Raw genomic sequence first — 27,546 nt, 5'->3', positions numbered from 1 at the left:
TCCTTCTACATGCTTTCTAAAAGTGTTAGATTATAATTGGCCATTGTAATCTGTACATTTTTGTACATTTCCCTGTTTATACCTTGTTTGAGAGCTGTTTTCCCATTGTCATAATTCTTGGTATGAACAAGTTGAGTTTATTAGCTGAAAGATTTCACAGTAGCTCATTTTGTCACAGTTTTCAACTTCATATGCTTTTTGTCTTCATATTTTAAAATCTAAACTAAAATTTAAAAATAAGAACTAAGATTTTTTTCTTATTTAGTAATTTGGAGATTGGATTAACCAAGATCTGAGTTACCTGTTCATTTTTTCTTTCCTGTATACTTCTTCCCTGCTTGGCATAACGTATAAGCTTATTGAATTCTGATCTTTTATCTGTAGAAATAAGACTGTGCTGTATCAAAAGAAGTTGTTTTAGTTTTATCAGTAGTACTTCAGTTATCCAGAAGTGTCTTGTTCAACACCTCACTATGTGAAAGAAGCTATCTCTAGGCACCCAAAATAATACCAAGCAGTCTACCTCCTAAATTGTTGTCCTTTCTGTTTTTGCACTTGTTTTACACAGATACTGACCTCGGTCATTATAGTTTCTTAGCTTTTGTTAGTTCACAAATTAAAAATGTATTAGAATAGCATAAAAACAATAACTTAACAGTAAAATAGAAAATGGATAAAATAAAAATATAACCAAGGCAAAATTTCAACACCTAGTAAATCTGGACCGTTAATTTTGATGCAGACACCCATATTTACCTTAAATATAAAGGCCTTCCTTATTAGGAAAAGTTTTATTATATGTGTACTGTATTTGAGTTTGTGATTCAGTGCTTGGTAAAATTTGGATTCTGTTTCAATAAAGATAAAGCATAGTACCTATTTATTCCTCTTAGATTTTTAAGCTGTATTGTAAATTAGATTATTGAGGCATGCTGTAAATGAGTCACAATATCTTGGTTTTCTGCCCAGTTCAATAAGTTAAGGTTTAGGCCTTGGATATTATAAATATCCTCTTGACATATGCATGCTATTTTTATGTTGCTTTTAAAAACCGTAAATGGTATTTTCCACAGTTGCTTAATATCTCTGATATAGTGTAAATATAAATTAAAACATAGGAAGTTAGTAAACAACAGGGAAGAAATGTGTTTAAAACCTTGTTTAGTATACTTAAGCTATGGAAAATAGAAATAACATTGAGGAGGACTATAAAACTTTTGTCAGCTTCAGATGCTAGCTTTATAGCAACTTAAAACTTGTTTGGGTTTCTGTCTACCATATTACCACTGTTTGTGATTTGGAGCTTTCAACGTGACTTCAAATTCAGGTTTTAAATTATTATTAAAATGTTTTGAGGTTATTGCTGTAAATTAAAACTACTTTGTAATTTTACGTGGGATAGGTATGTTTTCTGAAATGAGTGGTCTTCTAAGCATAGACTGTCAGCCCTTAGATTATACATGAAATGACACAAATTGGAAAGATAAGGAAGAAAACAAATAGCAGGTGGTAAGGCAGTCAGAGAACATCAAGGAACAGAACCACAAGAAAGGTCTCAGGTTGTCATTGAAATACCACAACAGTCCTAATAGTCACATGACAGGCAGAGGCCTAAATGTTCTAATGACCTGTTGATTCAGTAGTGTTAATTGATGATAACCATTTTTTAATGGATCCCATATAACAAATGAAAACAATGTTATATGGGACTTGAGATGGAAATGTTGATTCATAAATGTCCTTTTCTTTCACTTGAAAATGTTTTTACTGCTGGGCAGCCTTGTTAGAATGAAAAGAAATCAGAGCTATATATCTTTAATTTTAACTGGACGCCAGTCTATGTCTGACGCAGGATACAGCATGCTTGGGGCTGGTGCATGGGGATGACCCACAGAGATGTTATGGGGAGGGAGGTGGGAGGGGGGTTCATGTTTGGGAACGCATGTAAGAATTAAAGATTTTAAAATTAAAAAAATTAAAAACTAAAAAAAAAAAAAATTTTTTTAACTGGAAAGGGAGGAACAAGTGACCAAAAACAAGCAACCACTATGCTTTGTTTGAAGCTAGGCAGTCTCCTAATAGTAGTATTCCATCACTTTAGTAAATAGTTTGGCCTGAAAAGTATAATACCTTTAGAAATATTTTTTATGATTGTTACACCAAGTCATAACTTCTGGTTATCTGAAAAATGTATGCCTAAATAATACCTTATGTGATTTGACTCAGATAGGTAAGTTCTCTTGGCATGGCTTTTCATTTATCTTATAGTAAGTGTTCAGCTATTCAAATCAGATCAGAATGTTAGACTATTTGGTGTCAGATATTTGGATTATAAACACAGACGTAAAAGAGTTAAACTGACTACTTCCAGGTTAGTGATTCTCAGCTGGGAGTAGTTGTTGCTTTCTCTCTCACCCAGTACATGTAGCATTGTCTGGAGACAGTTTAGGCTGTTAACAGCTGGGGGAAGCCTCATGCTGCTGGCATCTAGTGGGTAGGGTCAGAGATGTTATTAAACATCTTATGATACCCAGCATAGTTCCCCACAACAAAGTATTCAGCCCAAAATGTCAGCAATGTTGCTGTTGATAAACTTTGTTTAGATAACAACTGAATAAGTCTTGGCTTGTACAATGGCTAGAGTCTCACCTGTTGTGATCCAAAGCTTTAGATACTCTTCCAGGCTTAAGTTCTGTATAAAACCTAAAGCTTGCCTAAAATATTTGGAAAGAACTGATAATTGAAAGCAGATATTTCAATTATATAAATTGAAATATTTATATAAAAATATTTTATATAAATGTCTACATGTTTTAGTTTAAACACTAATATTTAGCTAAATCTAATTCATACATACCCAAGGTTACAGAGAAATCTAAACAATGACAGGCTCTTAGGATAACATTTCACCTTGTGTTTTATAATCATGTGCTGTTGTCAAAATACAGAGAACTGGTCATCTATAAAATTTTTTTTAATTTTGATTTTTAATGAGTAGATTTCCCCCCCCTCCAACCCCCCCGTTACGGGGTCTTAGATCCCCAACTGGAGATCAGACCAGTGCCCCCTGCAATGGAAGCTCAGAACCCTAACCACTGGACCGCCAGGGAAGTCCCTAATAAGTAGATTTTTCGAGGAGTTGTTTTATCCTTTCTTGTTTGATCTTTAGTTTTTTTCTACTGTATATAATTTTATTGAAGATTTTGGAAATATGATGCTTTGTCATTAGCAAGTTTTAACCCAGATTTTTAAGTTTCATTTATAAATACTGTAGATACTTAAATTGAGACAGAATATATGCCCCTTTTAAAAAATTTTTTTTTCAGGATAACATTTTGTGCTGTTTTGCAGAAATAAAGGGATATGTTTTTAGTTTTCTACTTGTCTGTCCCTTTTCTTCTGTTGTAATAAAGAGTACAGGCAGACTACTGGTGCGGAGTAAAGTAGCATTTTGCCTGAGCATATTCAGACAAAATTTTCTCCCCCATCAAGTTAAATGGCTGCCTTTCAGTCAGCCTTGAAAGTTACTGACTGTACTTTTTTCGTTTCTCTTTGTAACTGAACTGCATAAATGCAAATATATAATGTTAATCTTAGATTTTAACTGTAGTTTAAAAGTTGTTATAATAATAATTGCAAGCAAAAGTTTTCCAGTGTTGTATGTACCAAGACCTTCAGTTTGCAGTCAGTTTTCCTGTTACTACCGTGAGAGAAAATAGTATTTCCTTTTTCATTTAATGGCATGTTTGTTTGTTTAGAAAGTAAGAACATCATTACTTGCATTGTTATATAATTTTATTTATGTATTTATTTTTGGCTGTGCTGGGTCTTTGTTGCTTTGCACAGGCTTTCTCTGGTTGCAGTGAATGGGAGCTACTCTAGTGTTGTGCAGGCTTCTCATTGCAGTAGCTTCTCTTGTTGCAAAGCTGGTCTCTGGAGCACAGGCTCAGTAGTTGGCAGCACACGGACTTAGTTGCTCTGAGGAATGTGGGATCTTCCCAGACCAGGGATCAAACTCAAGTCTCTGGCAGGAGGCTTCTTTACCACTGATCCATCAGGGAAGTCCTGTTTGCATCTTACTAAATCTCTTTATGCTACTGATTCATATCATTTAATTTAATGTTGGATTTGTTAATTGACTTGTTTCTAGTTCTTACTTGAGGCTGATGTAGCCAAACATATACAGTGAGAGTGAAATATTACTTTTTTTAAAGGGTGAAGTTGAACAAATTGCTATGATGAAACCAAAAGGCCAGACTGAACACGATGAGGGTATGCTTGAATATTTAGAAGATATAATTGGTTCTGGACGACTAAATGAACCTATTAAAGTCTTATGTCGGAGAGTTGAAATATTAAATGAACACAGAGGAGAGAAGGTGAATCTTCCATAGACTTTTGTAAACCAGAATGTTTCATTGATTAACAGATTTTACTAAGCCAGATAATTCAAGTTATGTTAGATCATAATTGTTTAAGCAAAGTTTTATGTTTTCCTTATTAATATTTCAGAGAAACATTGTTTTATGAATGTAGTTTGTTTTTATCTAATGTTGGCATATTTTAAATTCACACTGTTCAATACACTTAACATGAACAATTTCTATCCTTTTAACTTTTGTAGTTAAACAGAGTTAAAATGGTAGAAAAGGAAAAAGATGCCTTAGAAGGAGAGAAAAACATAGCCATTGAATTTCTTACCTTGGAAAATGAAATATTTAGAAAAAAGAATCACGTTTGTCAATATTACATGTAAGTACCTTAATTTATCAACTTTTGTATTAATCTAATCTGTTCTCTTTTCCTATATTAGAGAAATGTAAAGACTGAAGTAAAAAAAAAATTCTGCAAGTGGTTGTGATGAATTTATTAAATTAGAGTTTTTGATATAGTAGTGAAGTTAATTTTTAACTATCCTACTTGAAGTTGGGTTCACAAATATCACTATGCTTAATACTTAATAGTTTTACTTATAAATTCTTTTTAATTCATTTAATAGCAGATCTAATTGTGTTTATATGGATCCTATTTTGGTCCTAATGCTAGCTTTGACCCTGGGTTGGTTTCTTCCTTCCCCCTCCAAAGACCTAGATATAGAAACAGCTGAATTTACTTAAAATAGTTTCAGACTTTTAAAAATGGTACTTTAGGATCTCTGATAGCTTTTTCTCTCTCTCTAGTTATGATCTGCAGAAACGAATTGCTGAAATGGAAACTCAAAAGGAAAAAATTAATGAAGATACCAAAGAAATTAATGAGAAGAGCAATATACTGTCAAATGAAATGAAAGCTAAGAATAAAGCTGTAAAAGATATAGAGAAGTAATAATCTTTTGGAAAGTACTAAAAGTAGATTATTTTATTACATGTATGTGTGTGTGTCTATATATAAACTTAATACAGCATATGAAGGCAATATATTTGCCAGCATATAAAATATTTTAAATGGTTTCTTTTTGCAACCAAAAAACTGAACTGCGTTTCCAGTTTATCACAGGTTTGAGTGCCGAACTCTGGTCTTTAATAGTGGAGGATGCTACCCCCTAGTGGCAGAACCCAATAATACAAAACATCATTGCAAAAATAGGTATTTAACCTGACAGGTTAGTTGTCTTAAAGTTGTATCATTACTTTTTTCATGGCAATCTTCAGTGATACCAGTATCCCTTACCTATTCAGTTCTCGTTTTTTTATTCTTTAAAATGAGTTTTGCCTGTTTTTTTTTAATGGTCAAATTTTTATATACCTAGACATCATAGTCACTATTTCCAATCTAGCTTTGAAGGACAAAATAACTCATAACCACACATTTTAACAACTTCTTCAAATATGGATGGAGAGGAGGGTTAGCTTGAAGCAGGTAGTATTAGGATCCTACCTTATAAGAACTTGGTACACTTACATAGTGGTTCAAGCAAGGTATATAAAGTCACTTGAAAATATCTGAATATCCAAAATAGTGACTGATAATTTTCTTACTTTGCTAGGAAGCTGAGTAAAATTACAAAATTTATTGAGGAGAACAAAGAAAAATTTACAAAACTAGATTTGGAAGATGTTCAAGTTAGGGAAAAATTGAAACATGCTACAAGTAAAGCCAAAAAACTAGAGAAACAACTTCAAAAAGATAAAGAAAAGGTAGGTTATGTGGGGGAAATGCTTAATATTTCATGTCTGTCGGATGTAGTTCTTATTATTTTTCATGAATGTTCTTGCCCCTTAGAAAATGAATTGGAATTCTGAATGTTAAGGGCTTCAGGCTTTATCTCTGAACCTAATTCTCCCCCTCACCCACTATGGAAATCCTGCATTCATTGACTTTGAGTTTTAGAGCTTATGTATCTGATATACATTGTTGGAGAATTGTTTACCAAATCAGTAATTCTATTTTGTTGACAAAATAATCTTCCTATAATATATGGTTTAAAAAGAGGTTTGGGGCTACATAGCATAGACTTTTAAAAGTAGTACCTTTGTCTACAGAAATCAAGTAAAGAATATCAGCAGGAGTTTCTCTTTAGAAAGGAGGGAAGAGGAAGCCATAATTTATAGCAAGGGGTTGATTAGCTAGTTTGAAGATTTAAAAGATGATGAACTTTAGACCAGAGTGCCTAATTTGCTGGGACCCAGACTAATAATTAATTTGGAGCATTTCAAATATATTCACAGTTTAATCAGGTATTAATAGAGGCAACACTGAAAGCCCCTCCCCTCAAAAAAGTTTTGTACCATATATTTACAAGGTACTTATAGGCTCTGCTTTACCTTATAAGCAAATGCATTTATTCACAAAATACTTTGTGTTACAGTAGTAGCACATCTTATATGAATCAGTGTTTGAGGGATAATGTTTTGGGAAGTGTTTAATTTCTCCCGTTATAGATAACCAGAGTAAGCAAAATACCATGGATGTCATTGTAACCCCTTAATTGGACAGAGTAAGCCAAATGTAACTCAAGTACAGTTATTAACCTTTGGACACCAACTGTGAAAGAGTGATTATTACTGGAAGGTATTAATGGAATAAAATACGAGTCCCACATAGTGACTCTGAAAGGGTAAAGTTGGGAAAGATCTTAGGATTTGAGAGAGACTAGTTGTAATGTACCATGTACCATGTACCATGAAGGGTACTTAAGGAATTACATGTACTCAGACCATGTTCGTAGGTGAAGAAGGTTAATTACAGCATAAAGTTAGAGCAGAAGGAAGAAAGATATAAAGCTCAGCCAAGGAGAATTGTCTTTTGTAAGGAATCAAGAACTCATAGAATTATCTTTACCTGATTCTATGAATTAGACTGAGAATATAGAAATTATAGCATATGGTTAAGGAAGTATACTTGCTAAAGCTAGCAGGTTCAAACCTAATTACAATGAAAACTGCAAAGATCTAGAAGATCTTGAGAAATGCTTTTAAATAAGTCAAATATTAATGGTATTGGATAGCCTAAAGGTACATGCTCCTAGTAACTTTTTAATTTGTTTTATAATCTTAGGTTGAAGAATTTAAAAGTATACCTGCCAAGAGTGAGAATATCATAAGGGAGACAACAACTAAAAACAATGCCCTTGAGAAAGAAAAAGAAAAAGAAGAAGAAAAATTAAAGGAAGTTATGGATAGCCTTAAGCAGGAAACACAAGGCCTTCAAAAAGAAAAAGAAGTAAGATTTCTTTATCAGTTGGTGTTTATTTTGATGGCTTTTTTTCCTCCTATCTTAAAGATTATTTTTATAGTAATAGTAAAAAAATGAACTATTAGAATGAAAAGTTTGGGCTTTTATCTAACATCCCCCAAAACAGTCAACCTAGACTCTCCTTTTTTTGTTTTCTGCTTTCTCATTTTAAAAAGACGTTAACCAAGAATGAGAACTTAAAGTGGTAGAAGAAAATACATATCACATACTTTGCTTTATGTGCTTTTCTCTATTAATGTTGGTTTAGTCATCACGTTTTCTCTTCTCTTAAATTATTTTCTTGGTAATTTAATTGCTTGGGACCACACTAACCATAGGTCGACATCTCCCTTCTTTACTTTTGTAGCTCTTGTGTAATAGTTTTAAAGCTATGGCTCTTGTGTTCATTCTTGGTTGCTTAAGTCAGTTACATATAAGATCTTTGTAAATTATACCTCAGTGAAGTGTTTCGGGGTTTCTCGACAGACTAATATAAATTGATTCTGTTTTAAAATATGGACATGTTCTGACATCATCTATAAGAGTTTGTAAGTAGGATGCCTATGTGATAAAGTGGCTAAGTATCATACAGTCACTTTCCTAATAGAATACTTTAAGATCAGTTTTTCACATTTGCTCATCTCATGTATATCAAGTAATCCCATGTGCCTTGGCATCCTAGGTTAGTGACAAAGCCAGGACTCATATCTAGGTATCTTTGGAGCTAAAAACAGGCTCTGCTGCTTATGAGTGAGTGCATGACTTTGAACAAGTTATTTAAACTCTGACCTCAGTTTCCTCAAAATGGGCATAATGATGATCGTAGGAATGTTGGGTTAAGGAATTGATACATACAAAACATTCAGGATAGTACTTTGAACATATATTCTACAGTAGTGTGGGTGTGTGTGTTGATGGTCATGATTTTTTGTCATTTTAGTCTCTAAATTGAGATAGAAGGAAATGGCAACCCACTCCAGTAATTTTGCCTGGAGAATCCCAGGGACGGAGGAGCCTGACGGGCTGCCGTCTATGGGGTCACACGGAGTGGGACACAACTGAAGCGACTTAGCAGTAGCAGCTGTTAACCTCATTAAGCTGTTATTAAATCAGTTGGGGAAAGACTTTATATACCATAAACATTCACAACTGGGGAAAAACTGTTAGTCCATTCACTTATGAGAGTTATTTCTATATATTGTGCTTACATAATCTATGAAGTTAAATTTAAAATGTATGGTTTCCACTTCGGTTTAGGTTTGAAAACACGTATTTCAGATTAAGTGGGGGCCTATCATATTTTAACAGAGTCGAGAGAAAGAACTTATGGACTTCAGCAAATCAGTAAATGAAGCACGTTCAAAGATGGATGTAGCTCAATCAGAACTTGATATCTATCTCAGTCGACATAATACTGCAGTGTCTCAGTTAAGTAAAGCCAAAGAAGCTCTAATGGCAGCTTCTGAGACTCTCAAAGAAAGGAAAGCTGCAATTGGAGATATAGAGGCAAAACTCCCTCAAACTGAACATGAGCTAAAGGAGGTAAATTTTTGCTTCTGTGTTTCATATGAACATTGTTTATCAACCCTAGTTTTATTTATTTTCATACATATTTACATACATTTTTTTTTAATCTCAACATCTGGTGTGACTGGATACATAGATTTTGTTGCTGTTGTTTAGTGTAATCTTTCCCAAAAGAATGAGGTTAATATTTCAGTACTCTATCTGATACAAATTAAATTGAGACTGTCAAGAAACTGTGTTCTCCCCTCAAGTGTCAAATAGCAAATAATATTGCTATCGCCATCATTATTTCCCGAAGAAATAATTTAAACAAAAGAAAGTTTTTGTTTCCCTAAATGTAAATGTAGGCAACTTATGGGTGATACAGGAAAGTCAAATGCGTGTGTATAAACAAATTTGCAAGTCAACTGTCTTAGTGTATTTTTCTATTTTTGAACTTAAGGACGTACTTTCTTTGTTGGGACTGCAAGTTGTTGAACTAATCAAGACATCTAACTTAGTTCATCAGTCTTCTCTCCTTGAGTAAGGAATTCCATAACTTTAATTCCCAAAGCATCATTAGGCAAATTGCAATAAAAGATGCTCTTAGAAGCAAAATGACACTGAAAATAGTCTTTTTCATTTTAGTAAATGCACACTGATTGGTCATGAGAAAACTTCATGGCCATGTAGAATTTAAATGTGAACTTAGGTTATATTCAGTTATGACTTCTGTCTTCTTGGTGATTGAGTTTATTTTGGGGTAAATTGTGTTTATAACTTGAGCTTCTACTTGAAACCAGTATGACTGGTAATAGCGGTAATAATTTAAAACCAAGAAATGAAAGAGAATGTCAGTTGGAAAAATGGCTGCTCTAAATAGGTAGACTGAGAAACTGAGAGTTAGGATTTTTGTGTACATGTGTAAGGTTTCTCTTCTGTTGGCAGCCTGACATTTTTGTATAGAAATAGTACATGTTTGCCTTTGTTTCAGAGCTGTGCTTTTGTTTTCCTTGGTTTAATTAGAATAATGAATTATGCTATATAACACTGTATAATTTAATGTAATATATATTAAATCTATTATACAGTTTATTATCTATTAACTTAGAAAGCAAACCACTTTCTAATCATAGCCATACCCAGTCACCCATATCTAGAGTCCTATATTGAGAGCTATTTTTGATTAGTGTAAGAATATAAGAATTAGGAAACATTTATGGATAATTACCTGGAGAAGGAAGTGGCAATCCACTCCAGTATTCTTAAGAATCCCATGGACAGAAGAGCCTGGCAGGCTACAGTCCATGAGGTCGCAAGAGTCGGACACGACTTAGCAAGTAAACTACTACTACCATGCATAATTGTATGGTACAAAACTGGGATTTCCAAAACCCTAGCTCTACTCCTTCTATCAATCAGTGCACCACTGCTCCTAGGACTATATTGAGGTCATTCACCTTATTATTGACCCAAATAACTTATGCCCCTTTTAGAATAGAAAACCCATCCATATTTTTCAAAATCAAAGCAGCAAGCAGTTACAGTGTGACGGCAGAGTTCTGGTTCAGGTGTTTTATTATTGGCCTTATGTTGTAATAAGGGTGTCTGCTTTTGGGATTCATTTTCTTTACTTTCACCTTTAGAAAGAAAAACAACTTCAAAAACTTACACAAGAAGAAATAAATTTCAAAAGTTTGGTTCGTGATCTTTTCCAAAAAGTTGAAGAAGCAAAGAGTTCCTTAGCAATGAATCGAAGTAGGGGAAAAGTCCTTGATGCAATAATTCAAGAAAAAAAATCTGGCAGAATTCCAGGAATCTATGGACGACTGGTAAAGTAAATCTATTTATAAATAACTGTATTTTTCTCAGACATTATAGTTTTCTTAACTTAAATGTATATTAAGTGTTTTTTAAGCATTTTGCTCTTACACTCAGACATGGTAAAATTGTGGTATGGATCCTTTAACATTAAAAGTTGAGGAAGTGCAAGTACAAGTCACTCAGTTGTGTCCAGCTCTCTGCAACCCCATGGACTATACAGTCATGGAATTCTCCAGGCCAGAATACTAGAGTGGTAGCCTTTCACTTCTCCAGGGGATCTTCCCAACCCAGGGATCAAATCCAGGTCTCCTGCACTGCTGGCGGGTTCTTTATTCCTGAGCCATAAGGGAAGCCCATTAAAAAAGTTTGGGATAATTATCGTCACTTTAAGAAAATAATCTAATTGTACTGATAAACTTAACTACTTTTTTCTTTAAAAAAAAAATAAGAATTTGATAAATTATATTTTGAGGTTTATACCATCATACTGAGGGTTGTAACTAGAGTTTAGGAAAATCACACAGGATGATGTCAAAACCCAAGGCTAGGGATAGTGGGTGCCTGAAGCCTGAGCTCCTGAACCTGAAGAAGGAAGGGAATTTGGCCATGGCTAGCGGTAGCTGGAAGGAAGTGAGGAAAATAGATACCCCATTCATCTATTCTACCATTTCTGGCTGGTGCCTCACTTTGTCTTAAGCTGGAGAGCCAGAAGAACCAATTAATGCACTCCTGAATAAGCCTTCCCAGAGAAGGAAGCAGAAGAGGGTGATTCAGAAGGGCAAATGAAAATTACCCTGCATAGTTGCTTCCATGTCTGCATGTCAAGGACTTCTGCCTTAGTTTTTTGAAGATACACAGTTTGATCATATTCCTTTGCTCAAGGAAAAATGAAACTAGTTAGTTAATGTTACTTGATAGCTAAGTTGTTAATAGACAAAGATTTACTTAGATGGTTTTCAATAATTCAGAGTTTTATTATTCTATAAGTTATTTTGCTTATAATAATTTTAGGTTTCAAATCTTCACATTATACATTTTCACTTACATGCAGTGAAAACAGTTCTGTTCATTTTGTGCTCATTAAAATTTCAGACTCTGTATATCCATAAGTTTTTTTTTTTAAAGGTAGATAAAAGCTCTAGTAGTGATTGCCTCTGCAGAAGAGAAAGATCGAATGTGAGGGACACTTAAATTTTTCATTGTGTACCATTTTTGTACTTTGGTAAACTATGTAGGTATAGTTCTTCAATTAAATGAAACTTGGAAAATCTGTATGAAATAGTAATGAAATGATCCTGTGCCTAATTCCCTGCTGATCATGCATTGATTATTTTTCTTTCCTCTCATTTATTAGGGGGACTTAGGAACAATTGATGAAAAATACGATGTTGCTATTTCATCTTGTTGTCATGCATTAGACTACATTGTTGTTGATTCTATTGATACAGCCCAAGAATGTGTAAACTTCCTTAAAAGACAAAATATTGGAGTTGCAACCTTCATAGGTTTGGATAAGGTGGGTATTTATAATCTACCTGTATTTTAGTTTTTAAGTGCCAGGTGTTGATTGATTTTGAATCCTAGCTTTTTCTTCATAGTTACTTCAGTGAACCACCTAATAGATTTTGAGGATTGTATTAGGCTCTAGGGGTTACATTGTTGTGGGGAAAAAAAAAAAACTTATACTGCTTTCCCTAAAGTAATATGCATTCCTATGTCGGAGTGACTGGTAGTTTGAATTGCTAACTTCCATCTTCAATAACTACTTTTTTAAAAAATAGAAAAATACTTAGATATAATTCACAATCATAAAATTAATTATTGTAAAATATATAGTTGTACATTCACAGAATTCATTGTTCAACCATGACCACTATCTAATTCCAGAATATTCATTACCCCCAAGAAAGGAACTTCATACACATGAGCAATCACTACCCTTGTTCTCTGACCCACCCCACCCCCACAACCTTTGACTTTTTGTCTCTGGATTTATGTATTCTGGACATTGTGTATAAATGAAATAACATAATATGTAGCCTTTTGTTTATGGCTTCTTTAACTTAGTGTTCAAAGTTCATCCATGATGGAACTTTGCTGGTGGTTCAGCAGTTAAGACTCTGTGCTTCCACTGCAGGTGGCAGAGATTTGATCCCTTTTACAGGAACTAAGATCCAGTTCCCTGTCTGCTTTTTTTAAAAAGGTTCATGTTGCATCATAAGCATTTCAGTCCTTTTTATTGCTAAATGCTCTTCCCTTCTCCATTATTTTCTGTAGCATATTTTGTTCATCCATTCATCAATTTGGTGGACATTTGTGTTGTTTCCGTGTTTAGGCTTTTTATGGTTAATACTGCCATGAATGTTCATGTACACAGGTTTTTGTACACCAGCTTTTCATGTGCTTATTTATTGGCCATTTCTTTATCTTCTGTTCAGATTCTTTGCTTCTCATTAATTGGTTTGTCTTGCTGTTGTAAGAGTTCTTTATCTATTTTGGATATAAGTCTCTTATACATAATTTGCATGTTTTCTCCCATTTTATGAGCCATCTCTTGCATCTTGTGATGCATCCTCTGAAGCGCAGATTTTAGATAGCAGTCTAGTTTATTTACTTTTGGTTGCTTGTGTTCTGGGTGTCATATCTAAGAAGCTACCATGTAATCCTAATGGCAGGGTGATTTACTTTCTCTGTTTTATGAGCTTTACAGCTTTAGGTTTTACATTTAGTTTTTTAATCCTTGTTAATTTTATAAAGTGGGGGGTCCAGCTACTCTTGGGTATTGGGTTGTTACGACACCTTTTGTATTCTTTCCCCATTGAATTTTCTTGGCATGCTTGTCAAAAATCAACCAATCATAAATGTACGAGTTTATTTCTGGCCTCTTATTTATATGTCTGACTTTCCATTGATATCGCACTGTCTTGATCATTGTAGATTAATAGTAAGCTTTAAAATTAGAAATCCTTTGATTTTGTTCTTTAATATCTTTTTTAATATATTATAAATGGGATTTTCTTAATCTCATTTTCAGATTGATTATTGCTAGTGTATAGAAATACAGTTTCTACATATTGATCTCATGTTCTGCAGCTTTGCTGAATTCATGTTAGTTTTAATAGTTCTTTCATGTGAGGATTCCTCAGAATTTTAATATATATATAAGAATTTTAATATATATATATAATTTTAATTTAATATATTAAGATCAGATCATCTGTGAATAGAGAGAATTTTACAATATCTTTCTCCTAAATAACAAATAATATTGTGTAGATACTATGAACTTTGTATATATATCTTTATGTTTAACATGTGTATTCTATAAATGATACCTAAAGAAACGTCTTTTTCTTTTTTTTTTTTTTAGATGGCAGTGTGGGCAAAGAAAATGACCAAAATTCAAACTCCTGAGAATACTCCTCGGTTATTTGATTTAGTAAAAGTAAAAGATGAAGCAATTCGCCAAGCTTTTTACTTTGCCTTACGGGATACCTTAGTAGCTGACAGCTTAGATCAAGCCACACGAGTAGCTTATCAAAAAGATAGAAGATGGAGAGTGGTAACATTACAAGGGCAAATCATAGAACAGTCAGGTAATGGTTTTTTTCCTTTGCCGTTGAGTCTGTTTAATCCTGTTGGGGGATACATACATGTAAGTCTGACTTTTCTGTTCTTTAGGTACAATGACTGGTGGTGGAAGCAAAGTAATGAAAGGAAGGATGGGTTCATCAGTTGTTGTTGAAATCTCAGAAGAAGAGGTCAGCATGTACAAAATTATAGTTGAGACATTTTTGTTAAAGCAGCTTTATTGATATATAACATACTGTATAACATTGTACTATTTTAAATGTACTGCAAGCATATTTTCAATTTAACAGTTTGAACTTTCTATAAATGGCTAGTGTATAAGCTGTGGGATTTCATACGAAGCCTGTTAAAGTTCTAAAAGTATGTTAATTGAAAATATTTACTCAACATACGTGTCTTTTTCTGTTATCACATTTGGATCATATGATTTATTTCACTATTATTTGACATTTACAGTTACTGCTGTATTACATAATTATCTTTTGTATTTCAAAATAATCATTTAAATTGTAAATATAGCAAAGACTTCTGATACGTTTCCAGATTTTTATCTCAAAATATTTTATGTTTCCAGAAACAGAATGTCAGAATGCCCAGAAAAACCTATGTTCCATTATCACAATCAAAACACTATACTACTTTCTTCCTGAAAATTCTGAAGTAGTTTATATTCTTCCTCTTAAGTATTTGCATAGTATACCTTCACTGTAACTATAATTGATTGTACAACACTTAAAATTGTCTTTTCACCTGAATCTATGATGCAGAAATTAGTTGACCATCTCCTAAGCATTAGGTTTTAGAATTAGAACTGGGTTGTTTGGTGTGTTTCTAGTCTTTTTTTTTTTTTAATTGGAAGATAATTGCTTTACAATGTTGTGTTGGTTTCTGCCATACATCAACATGAATCAGCAATAGGCATACATATGTCCCCTCCCTCTTGAACCTCCCTCCCTGTTTCTAGTCTATAAGATCAGAAATTTGGGTTTTCATCATTTTTGTAAATTGCTATTAAGCTGAAATAACTCTTGTTGGAGTAAACTTAATTCACTGGTAATTTTCTTTGTAGGTAAATAAAATGGAATCACAGTTGCAGAGAGACTCTCAAAAAGCAGTGCAAATTCAGGAACAGAAAGTACAACTGGAAGAAGCAATACTTAGGTTAAAGCATAGTGAACGAGAAATGAGGAATACACTAGAAAAGTTTTCTGCAAGCATCCAGGTACCTTTTTACCAAAGCTGAAACTATTGGAATTCAACAGCAATTTAGCAGAGGCATTTTACTGTTTGCTTATAATTTTTAAAATATAAGGGGGAGGGAGAGGTTGGGTTAGGGTCTGTTGATTTTTGTTCCTTGAGTACTAATAGATAAATGTCCTGTCACAATGTTGCTCCAGCCACAGCTATTTCTGGTTTCCATTTGGACTGGAGAGAAATGTGCCTTCCCTTAACAATGACCCTTTATTTATTTTATTCTCTTTACAAAGTAGAAAGTTTTCTTAATTATAAAAAAGCAATGCATGCCCACAGTCTTTTTAAAAAAACAAAACCAAGAAAGTTTTTAGAAAATGCGCAAAAAATGATCACCTTCAGTTTTTGTGTATGTCCTTTAACTTTTAGTGGCAGTACCTAGTTTGCGCGTATGTGTTTATGTATGTGGTAGATGTTGATACACATACTAAATTTGTATATGTAATTTTATAGTCGCATAGTAACTTTTCTTCACTCAGTAATTTCCTTTTCAAGCAAATGTAAATTTAATTTGTGTGCAATTATATTGACATAGTTTGTGCCACAGTTTGATAAAGGTTTCTCTGTGTTGGCTGTGTACACCACTATGTTTTAAATATTCTTGTTAGGCATACCTTAATATGTTTATCCAATTATTTCCTTAGTCCTAAAATTGTAATCATCACCCAGTATGTGTACACTGTTTTTAAGCATTTGGTGCATAACACCAAATTGTTCTCCAAAAGTTCTAGTTCATTTACTACTGGTAGCCTATGCAAATAATTTTTCTAAGTGAACACTAAGTACTCTTCAATATTTTGTAAGTTTGCTATACGGATGTACTAAAAAATAGCATTTAACTTGTCTTTATAATGAGTTTATACATTTCATGTGTTTTGTTGGCCATTTTCAATTTTTGTATTTATTGTTCATGTTTTCTGCCCTTTCCTATTAGTTTTTTGTGTTTTTCTTAAAGATTTTAAGTTCCTTTTTAATTTAAAATGTTTAAAGCAAATACTATTGTCTGTATGTTAAAAGATTGACCTTGAATTTTAAAACATTCTATAGCGTTTATCAGAGCAAGAAGAATATTTGAATGTCCAAGTTAAGGAACTTGAAGCTAATGTACTTGCTACAGTCCCTGACAAAAAACAGCAGAAACTGCTTGAAGAAAATGTTAATATTTTCAAGACAGGTATGTTTAAGTACAGACTTTTTCCCCTATATTGTCAAAAACAGGTTTGTAATATTTGTATTATTTAAGATCACAGTTTGTAGAATAAAAAATAGTAGATTATATATATTATGTTCAAGTGACCATGCTGTTTTACAGTTTTTATTTTTATTTCATCCTCAGAAGGTTGTAAAGTAAGTACTAATAAATTAAGTACGTCATTGGACAGATAAAACTAAGGCACAGAATGGTTTATATAATTTGCTCAAGGTCACATAATGTATGGTGGTGATATAAGGAATTCAGGATGAAGGCAATCTGATTACAACATGTGCTCTTAATGAGAACTTAAAGAACATACATTTTTCTTTCCAGAAGTTTTTTCTTCTTGTGTATATATAAACATGTAACTGTTCTACAAAAGTTTTTAAATAAGAAAGGGAATTAGTTCACAGGCTCATAGTCAGAATTGGCTTTGACATTAAAATCTTCTGGTCATATACTTGAGTAGCCTGCTTCTATTTCCATGTTCAGGTCATGTAGATGCTCAGTCGTGTCCAACTCTTTGTGACCCCATGGTCTGCCAGGCTCCTCTGTCTGTGGGATTCTCCAGGCAGGAATACTGGAGTGGGTTGCCAGTTCCTTCTCCAGGGGAATCATCCTGACCCAGAAATCAAACTGAGGTCTCCTACATTATAGGCAGATTCTTTACCATCTGAGCCACCAGGGAAGCCCACTTCCATGTTGGCTTCAGTTAAATATACATAGGTATGCATCTTATGGCAGGAGGTGGTAACGGTGAGTTTCACAGTATTTCAGTGACCCCAGGAAACAGCCTTCGTCACATCAAGAAAGACCCTTTTTACAGTCTGGTTCATGAGCAAAGGAAGACAAATACTGATTGTTCATCCATAAGTATTAGATGGACTGGAATTGGAGCAATTATCCAAATGTTTAAAAAATAAGGGAGTTTTCTTCCAAAAGAAAAAGAAGTGAAAAGATTGTAACCAGACAGATGTCCACTGTGCACATTGCATACTAATATATACCTGTGTTTTTTATTTTCTGTAGTCATGTTTATGTTTTTAATATTGAGGTATTCACTCAAAAAGTATCTGCTACTGACCAAGCTTTGTTTTAGATACTATTGATCAAGCAGTGAACAAAATAAAGTCCCTCTTTTCAAGGAATTCACCCTTAAGAGATAAGGAAACTAAAAAATACATCACATACTGTGACAGGTGGTGCTAGGTGATAAAAGTAAAACCAGGGAAACAACGGGATAGGGATTCAGATAGACACAATGGTTAGACAGGCAAGTGCTAGAGATTTGAGCAGAGACCCAAAGGAAGTATGAGTGCAAATGTGGGAGAAGAGCATTCCAGGAAGAATGTAGAGGAGAAAGTAGAGGCCCTAGGGCAGGAAGTAGTATGTCAGAAGTTTCTAGCAAGGAAACCAGAATCCTTAGATTTAACTGATAGAAGAATCCAGATAATATAGAGCCTCATAGGCCATGTCTCCAGGGGAAATTAAAACCCATTGGAGAGTGATATACAGGAAGGTGACATAACCTGACAGGAGCTTTTTTTTCCTTGCATTTGTTTTGGATTTGTATTTTGTTCTTGCAGACAGACTTCACCCTACTTCTCCTTCCCCAGGGTACCTACAGTATTTGTTACTGCCTTTGATGGAACCTAGTGGTCAAATAAAAAATAAATCTTTGTCATTTATAACAACACTCTCATTGAGAGACTACAAAAATTTGTATTTTATTTGAAAAAGACTCCTTGACTTTATTAGGAGCCCATATATATATATATATATATATTCTCTCATGGAAGTACTGGTTGTTATTAGTAGACTCTCAATGTCTGATATGGAAGCCCATTTATGCAAGCATATCTTTAAGATTAAATATTTCATTTTACATTAATTTAGATTTTAAAAATCTGGCAAATGTGTGGAGAATAAAAGGAGCAAGGTGATATGAAATGGTGACGTTGAAATTATAAATTACATGATGTCCGTTTTCCCCTATTTCTAATAGAGATGCTACTATAAATGGGGGAATTTAATGCATGTTAGGTACTTGAATATAAGGAAAATGATCTTCTGAAGAGTGGAACCCTTTCCAGTTGTATACTTGGCCCATTCCAGTATAAGTCATGATGCCATGACCACAGCACCTGGTACTCTACCTCACAAGGGAGCTAAGCACACAGACTTGCCACTGTGAGCGAAACAATTCCTTCAATAAATATAGTATCTTGGTATCCTTAAGGGAGAGGGGAGAGTTAGAAGACTAAAAGGGGCAGGGTTTTGGTATGCCTTTTTTTTTTTTTTTTTTAAATCAAGTGGTGATCTCAGAAATACAAAAAATAGACATTGTAATTAAACTCACTAGATGGGCTTTTAAAATCAGACTAAAGAATTCTCTGATAAATGTGGAACAAAAAGATAGTTGTAAAATTTGGAGAATACTGAAATTTCCTCTTACAGAGAAGAATAGACAGTCAAGAGGAAACAACAGTTAAGTCTTTTCTTTTTCTCTCAGCAAATCCTACCTACTTTCTTCTATGCTAAATGCTACATACCACCCACAGAAGCTTTATTGAGTTTGTTTCCATAAGTTGGCACTGTTTCTGCTTCCTTTCTAGACATACATATCGACAGCTTGAGCCCCTTACCATTTTGCCACCTTTCATCTTTCCTACATCATATAATGATTAGGGTTCAGATATGGAGAACAGAATCCACTCTGGCTAGTATAAATATGATTTTTGGTGTGAGACTGTGTATTTAAGAGAGAAAAAGATTGTTTATAGGATCATTGTGATACCTTAAATTCTAGGCTAAACGCTAAGAATAATTTCCAGAGCTACTCTGAAGAACCATGAAAGAAACTATACTGCCTCTTCTGCAATTGAAAAGCCATGTATCAAATTAGGAAAATGACACTATAACTGCCAGCAACAGAAGCACATTGTACCTATCATAATCCACCCCGTCAAAGTTAATGCCATTGCCTGTCAGTTTTCACAAAACTTTTGACAGGACATCAGAGCCTCTACTACCACCAAGAAAACTTTTCCATGACTTCCAACAGAAACATGCTCAGTTCATCACTTTCGCCATCCAAATTGTATACTTTTTCTTGATTGAATGGACTTAAATTTATGTCTGAACACTAGATACAAGGGAATCTAGAAAGTGTAACTTAAGAGCCTTCTGTGCCACAGAGAAAAGTGCCACTTTATTCTATCTCCCCCACTTTGTTATAGGGAAGAGAATTCGAGGTTAGCAGAATTAAATAACCACAACTTCTTCACCCCCAGTCTTTAGTTGAGTACAGAGTCTAAGGGTAAAAGGTCACTATGAAACAAATAAAGTACCCTATAAACTTCTGAAAAGAGCTGCACAGTATGAAGCCATCAAGAAATAATGGGTTATGTTCACAGCTGAGCCAGAGAATTCAACTATATGTTGTTGTAACACTGTTTGTTTGGATAAAGGGCATTATGGTTTTTTGTTTGGGGTTTTGCTTTGTTTTTGAGGCCCTTTTCCTCAAATGTTTAAAAGTTTCTTTTGCATGTATCAGGTTAAGTTGTATTGACTGAAGAGATTTATTGAATGCATCTAACAAATGATGCTTATTAGTGTAGAAACACAAATTAACTTTACTTTTTTTTTTTATCCCCCAGAGTATAACAGTGTGGCTGAGAGAGCTGGTAAAGTGGAAGCTGAGGTTAAAAGGTTACACAGTATCATCGTAGAAATCAATAACCATAAACTCAAGGCCCAACAAGACAAACTTGATAAAATAAATAAGCAATTAGATGAATGTGCTTCTGCTATTACTAAAGCACAAGTGGCAATCAAGACTGCTGACAGGTAGAGTTTGCATACTACCCTGCCTTCCTCTTCCCTACATCACACTGAAAAGGGGATTAATATTTAAATTTAATGTCTAATAAATGTTTCCTGTTACTTATTAAGATCTGACATTGTTACCTCGTAGGATTTTAATAGGTGGATGCCAATAATAAATTATCATATGATTAGTTTTTAAAAACTGATAAAACAGGTATAGCTTAAAAAAACGTGGTTATGTAACTCCCCAGTTGTGAGGACATAGAAGTTAGAGTTTCATTTCTCTGGTTTAGAGGAATAGATGGTGATTCATTTAAATAGATTTAGGTCTTAGGAGAATTAAGAAGGATGAGATCTATTATCATAATTGTTTTAATAACTGAAAATTTTAATTATTCCATTGTCCCAAAAAGTTTTTAATACATTCATAATACAGGTCATGTTTTAAATTTTAGAGTATTAAAGTATTCTAAAATAAAGCAAAGTATATATAAAATGTTGAAATGTAAACAGCTGTTTGTCTTAAAATTATAAATTGGTTGCATAGTGATTATCTGGTTATTCAGTTATTGCAGTGTCCTTTGTTCAAAGGTGCTAATTAATAAGCAGTGTTTTACCTAAACACAGTTATCAGTCACAGGGAAAAAATAATTGTGTGTGTCATTGTCACCCCCGTTGTCCTTTGTTCCATTTCCTCCCCTCTGCCCAAAACACTTATTTTCCCTGACTTGAACTAGGAAGTAATTTACTTGAAGGTATAGTTTAAAGAATTAAAGATTTAAGACCCTCCAATCCGACAAGAAAATGACAAGACTATACTACTACAATGGACAATTTTGCTTCATAGTTTTAAGATTGAATGAAACTAAAATTTTATATACGGAAGTTTCATTAATTTATACTGAGAATTTAATAAAATATACAACATCCCACAAGTGTGTGTATAAACATAAAAACCAATTGATTTTTTAGTAAAAAAAGTTTTTAAATCTATGATAGAAAACTGTCACATTAATGTCATGAAAAGTTCTTAATATAAGATTTTGCTTGTTTAGAAATCTTAAAAAAGCACAAGACAGTGTCTTACGTACAGAGAAAGAAATAAAAGATACTGAGAAAGAAGTAGATGACTTAACAACAGAGCTAAAAAGTCTTGAAGACAAAGCAGCAGAGGTTGTGAAGAATACAGACGATGCAGAGGTAAGATGGGGAGAGGGGAGGGGCGCTGCTTGAAGCAGCAGAGTGTTATGGATGACACCAGTGCCTTGTGTAGTGAGCATTCAGTATATCACACTTACAACTATATTAACTTTAATCTGTGTAATAAAAAATAACTATTTTTACTTTTCCATAAATAAAAACATTTTCTTTAAAGTGAAAGAGGCATGAGGTGAGAGTGCTAACTTCATCTTTGTAATGTGAAAATCCCTGTTGTGAGATCATACCTATAGCAGCTCTTTTTGTTTCTTAGGCATCCTTACCAGAAATCCAGAAAGAACATCGAAACCTACTTCAAGAACTAAAAGTAATTCAGGAAAATGAACATGCTCTCCAAAAAGATGCACTTAGTATTAAGTTGAAACTTGAACAAATAGATGGTCACATTGGTGAACATAATTCTAAAATAAAATATTGGCAAAGAGAGGTGAGAATTGTTAGTTAAGTATAAATTTAAAATAGCCTTTATGAAAAAAGTTGGGGTTTGTGTTTTTGAAGTATGTTGTAATTCTTAATTTTAGGCTATATAATCACTTTTCAGGTTTATAGGGGACAAAATGAACAGTATATAGGAGTTATTATATACAGAAAAATAAGGGTAATGGTTAGAATTAATCAACATTTTCATCCCAGGGCTGATTTAGAGATTGAACATGAACACTTGGGCACTACAGCTATGTTTTTTTTAAGTCCTGTGAAAAATAGTTGATACACAAATGAGTCACCACTTATTATATGTCATTCTGATAGGTGATTTGTCTTAAATTTGTGACTTTTTGCTTTTTAATATATTTGGCTGTCAGGTCTTAGTTGCTACATGCGGGATCTTTTATCACAGTGCATGAACTCTCTAGCTGTAGTACCTGAGCTTAGTTGCTCTGTGGCATGTGGAATCCTAATTTCCCAACCAGTGCAAGGCAGCCTCTTAACCACTGGACCACCAGTGAAGTCCCTGGGAGGTTTTTTTGAAACAATGAATTGTAAGTAACACTGTGTTTTCTAATATTCATCTAACTTTATAGATTTCAAAAATATCACTGCATCCAATAGAAGATAATCACGTTGAAAAGATTCCAGTTCTAAGCCCAGAAGAGCTTGAAGCAATCAAGAACCCAGATTCTATAACAAATCAAATCGCAGTTTTGGAAGCCCAGTGTCATGAAATGAAACCAAATCTTGGTGCCATTGCAGATTATAAAAAGAAGGTACAAGTAAACAACTCATGTAATGGTCAGAAAGTCTCTTTAGTCCTTACCCTAAATTGTTAAATTAAGCCTTTATTTTATATAATTAGCAGTTTTAATTCTCATGTCAAATGTATAACATGTTTTTCTCATATTCTTTTCATAGGAAGAATTATATTTACAACGGGTGGCAGAATTGGACAAAATTACTAATGAAAGAGATAATTTTAGACAGGCATATGAAGATCTTCGAAAACAAAGACTTAATGAATTCATGGCAGGTTTTTATATAATAACAAATAAATTAAAGGAAAATTACCAAATGCTTACTTTGGGAGGTGATGCTGAGCTGGACCTTGTAGACAGCATGGATCCTTTCTCTGAAGGAATCACATTCAGGTTTGTAATGATGCCATATACCAAGTTTTGGATTTTTCTGTTACCATGTCTGTACATATTCTCCAAACTTACTATTCTTTAGGGGTGGGATGTGACAGTTAAGTCTACAGTGTATTTTCTTTGACAAATACTAGTTTGCCTATAGGCTTCCTGTGTAGCTCAGCTGGTAAAGAATCCACCTGCAATGCAGGAGACCCTGGTTCAATTCTTTGGTCAGCAAGTTCCCCTGGACAAGGGATAGGGTACCCACTCCAGTATTCATGGGAAACAGGAAGAATAGCAAGAATTACTTACTGATCTACTATTTAAATCTTAAATTTTTGTTAGGTGTTCTTATGTGTTCATCCTCCAATAATATTTTTATAAAATAACCCACCAAGAATTTATATTAATGAAAAAGCAAGTTCGGTATTTCCAAGGAGGGTGGTAGAAGCCAGTTATAGGAAACAAATCATGGAGTCTTAATTTAGCTTTACAGGAAACAAATCATGGAGTCTTAATTTAGCTTTGCAAGTAATTTAAGTAATGAGATTTTCTTAATTATTTCAGTGTTCGACCACCTAAAAAAAGTTGGAAGAAGATATTCAACCTTTCAGGAGGAGAGAAAACACTTAGTTCATTGGCTTTAGTGTTTGCTCTTCATCACTATAAACCCACTCCACTGTACTTCATGGATGAGATTGATGCAGCCCTTGACTTCAAAAATGTATCTATTGTTGCATTTTACATATATGTAAGTAATCATTTAGAGCTTTCACTGTGAAAATTACATGTGTTCCCTAAACATTACACATGGAATTCTTTGGCTTCTTTCCAGCTTCTGCCATTCTCTATTCCCATGGTATTAACGGAGACCACTTTATTTGAGCAAAATAGTTCCATTTTGGAAAAGTTAAATATAAATGTAAATTAGTAGCAGAAACACAGGTAGAATTTTTTCTACTAGAAGACTTCTAGGCAACTATCCTTCCAAATACCCGAGTTCTTCTCTAACCCAGATACTATCATGTTGTCATTCTTGTTCATATTAATTAGCAATGTCATATTCAATTTATTGCCCAAGAAATATTTTAGGGAAGTAAAGTTAGATCTCTGTTATTATTCATACATTTACATATCTATGTATAATTTTTCTAATTTATTCTGTTTTTTCTCTTTAGGAACAAACAAAAAATGCCCAGTTCATAATAATTTCTCTTCGAAATAATATGTTTGAGATTTCAGACAGACTTATTGGAATTTACAAGACATATAATATAACAAAAAGCGTTGCAGTAAACCCAAAAGAAATTGCATCTAAAGGACTTTGCTAAACTTGCTTAATCTGAAGATTTTTCAAATCTTACCGTAGATTCAACATATTGTATTTACTTTCTATTTGTAAAGGGTTATAAATTATATAAAATACCTATTCTTAAATTGTATCATATAGTTTCTATTTTATGCTGTTAATTAAGAGATGTTACAAGTTTAATAAAATATTCTCTGTGCCTGTTTCTAGAAGATTGTAAGAATCTGACAATTTTGTAAGTGGCAACTATGGAGAAAATAAGATGCCTGGATGATCAGATAATTTCCTCTTATGCAGAGTTAAAAGTATATTACTTTAATGAACAGTACAGTTGTAATCTAAATCACGTTAAACCAGTGATTCTGAATTGCAAGAATGAGAATTTGAATATTATACATTCTTAAACTCAAGGTGCCTGACTGTTTAAAACACTTGTGAAAGGGCCAGCAAATGTCTGAATAACTTGAGTGGGTATATATACCCACTATAGTTGCTTCAGAAAAAGAATGATTTAAGTGTATAGGGGTTAATTTCTTTAGTATAAATGGAAATTAGCATGCAGTACTGTTTGTCCATCAAGTTGTCAAAGGCTTTCTTGTTATTGTGTTAACACTGCATTAACTCAAGAATATACTACTGGAAATAAGCTGGCAACCACTTCATTTTCAGAAAAAATCCTGGTATTGAATCAGAAGTCTGGTCTAAGCTATTCAGTTTCTAGATAGAGAGCCTGAGGAATTAAAATTTAAAATTACCTTCTTATTCATAGTGCACTGTTTAAGTACTAAAACCCAACAAAGAGTCTGTATCATAATCAGTAAGATGTAAATACATTAGCATGGACTTAAATAAAGTAAGATCTAAAATCCAAGTATGGTCATTTGTTTATAAAGTCAAGATTATACAAGGGAAAGGTAACTAGAAAAAAGTATCAGTATAATCAAGGTCTTTTCATTGGTGAGAACAGAGATGAATTTAATATTTTTATATTTTCATAACCAATAGATATAGAATAGTAAAGTGTAGTGCTTTTAAAAAGTTAAAATAATGCTCATAGCCCATATGAAAATTCCAAAGCAACCACTCCTGAGTTTCAGCACCTTATTTAACCACTCAATGCAAAGATCCAAATGAGTTTATTACAATGTAAACCTTGTTATACATAAAAACTTAGAAATGAAGATTCAAGATTATATACTTCAAACTTTATAATCTCATCCTCAAAAATACAAAAGGGAAGAGCATGTATGAGTTATTTGTATATTTGATTATTCATGCAGACTACATAAAATTTAAAGGTATTGTTTACTAAAAACTGGCAAGTTATTTAAAAAATGAATGTCAAACCTAAAATGTTTCCATTTTTAGCTGTGATTCATAGACATGTTAGAAACCCTAGTAAAAACCTTGGTTTAAATTCTTTAAAGGTAACACAACAGGTGAACTCTTAAAATACATATATGGGTCTCTCATACTAAATACATGGCTTTGGCAATTTTGTGTGTTGGCTAACATACAAAAAAGCAAGGATTAATACTTATTTCAGAAATGAGACTAATTATATGCACTTCAAAACGTATGTGGCATTTTTGTTATAACTTTAATGTCAGTGCAACTCCAGGCTTAAGTTGGTGTGTAGCTGTATACACATCTTCCACCTGCAAATGTTCTTTGCCCACATAACATTTAGTTTTTCTATTCTGATACTCTGATCATGAAATGAGTACAGCCAGCCATCTTTAGACTTTTTCTCAGCAGATAAGGTCTTAGTATTCTGGAACTGGCTCCCTGATAACAGGCACCTCTAGGACTATGAGCTTCAGCTCCTAAACATGCTATCTACTTGGAATTTTGGGAAGTGAGCTTGTACTTAGGATTGCATGGACAAAAGTGTCAATAAGTCCTACCAGGACCACAATTCAGTCTTTGCTAACAAAAAGGGAACTACATCAAAGGGATTTGACTTAGGTAGCTAGGCAGACTCCCCTTACAATTCAAGAAAATAACATCAAATTATTGGTGCTTTGGCATTAGCATCATGTATGGATGTGAGAGTTGAACTGTAAAGAAAGCTGAGCACCGAAGAATTGATGGTTTTGAACTGTGGTGTTGGAGAAGACTCTTGAGAGTCCCTTGGACTGCAAGGAGATCCAACCAGTGCATCCTAAAGGAAATCAGTCCTGAATATACATTTGAAGGACTGATGCTGAAGCTGAAACTCCAATACTTTAGCCACCCGATGCGAAGAGCTGACTCCATTTGTAAGATGCCGGGAAAGATTGGGGGCAGGAGGAGAAGGGGACGACAGAGGATGAGATGGCTGGATGGCATCACCAACTCAATGGACATGGGTTTGGGTGGACTCTTGAGAGTTGGTAATGGGCAGGGAGGCCTGGTGTGCTGCAGTTCACGGGGTCGCAGACTCGGACACAACTGAGCAACTGAACTGAACTGGCATTAGCATAAAAGACTTGGAAAATTTAAGACAATTTTAAAGACATACAGTTAACATGATGCCATCCAAACATATTGAGGGTGGGACGTATCAATATTTCCCAAGAACTGATTTGACTAACAAGACAAAG

General features: G+C 33.7%; 1 protein-coding gene across 2 annotated transcripts in view; it reads left to right on the top strand.

The window, feature by feature from the left end:
* SMC4 (structural maintenance of chromosomes 4) overlaps positions 1–25,832 on the top strand; it is a 32,710-nt gene extending 6,878 nt beyond the window's left edge. The window contains exons 6-24 of one of the 2 annotated variants that reach the window (XM_018048228.1): positions 4,215–4,379; positions 4,625–4,752; positions 5,181–5,321; positions 5,987–6,137; positions 7,498–7,662; positions 8,983–9,216; positions 10,827–11,012; positions 12,359–12,520; positions 14,375–14,600; positions 14,686–14,765; positions 15,665–15,817; positions 16,894–17,020; positions 20,701–20,890; positions 21,925–22,069; positions 22,341–22,514; positions 23,110–23,292; positions 23,438–23,670; positions 24,220–24,403; positions 24,831–25,832. In XM_018048228.1, coding sequence (XP_017903717.1) covers positions 4,215–4,379; positions 4,625–4,752; positions 5,181–5,321; positions 5,987–6,137; positions 7,498–7,662; positions 8,983–9,216; positions 10,827–11,012; positions 12,359–12,520; positions 14,375–14,600; positions 14,686–14,765; positions 15,665–15,817; positions 16,894–17,020; positions 20,701–20,890; positions 21,925–22,069; positions 22,341–22,514; positions 23,110–23,292; positions 23,438–23,670; positions 24,220–24,403; positions 24,831–24,983 — 3,180 coding nt within the window. In that variant the 3' untranslated portion in view covers positions 24,984–25,832. The remainder of the gene's footprint in view (positions 1–4,214; positions 4,380–4,624; positions 4,753–5,180; positions 5,322–5,986; positions 6,138–7,497; positions 7,663–8,982; positions 9,217–10,826; positions 11,013–12,358; positions 12,521–14,374; positions 14,601–14,685; positions 14,766–15,664; positions 15,818–16,893; positions 17,021–20,700; positions 20,891–21,924; positions 22,070–22,340; positions 22,515–23,109; positions 23,293–23,437; positions 23,671–24,219; positions 24,404–24,830) is intronic. The other variant, XM_018048236.1, reaches the window with a different exon arrangement.

Source organism: Capra hircus, chromosome 1 (assembly GCF_001704415.2).
Source record: "Capra hircus breed San Clemente chromosome 1, ASM170441v1, whole genome shotgun sequence".
Lineage (NCBI taxonomy): Eukaryota > Metazoa > Chordata > Mammalia > Artiodactyla > Bovidae > Capra > Capra hircus.
Note: the sequence above shows the minus strand (reverse complement) of the source record. Positions and strands in the feature narration are given on the sequence as shown.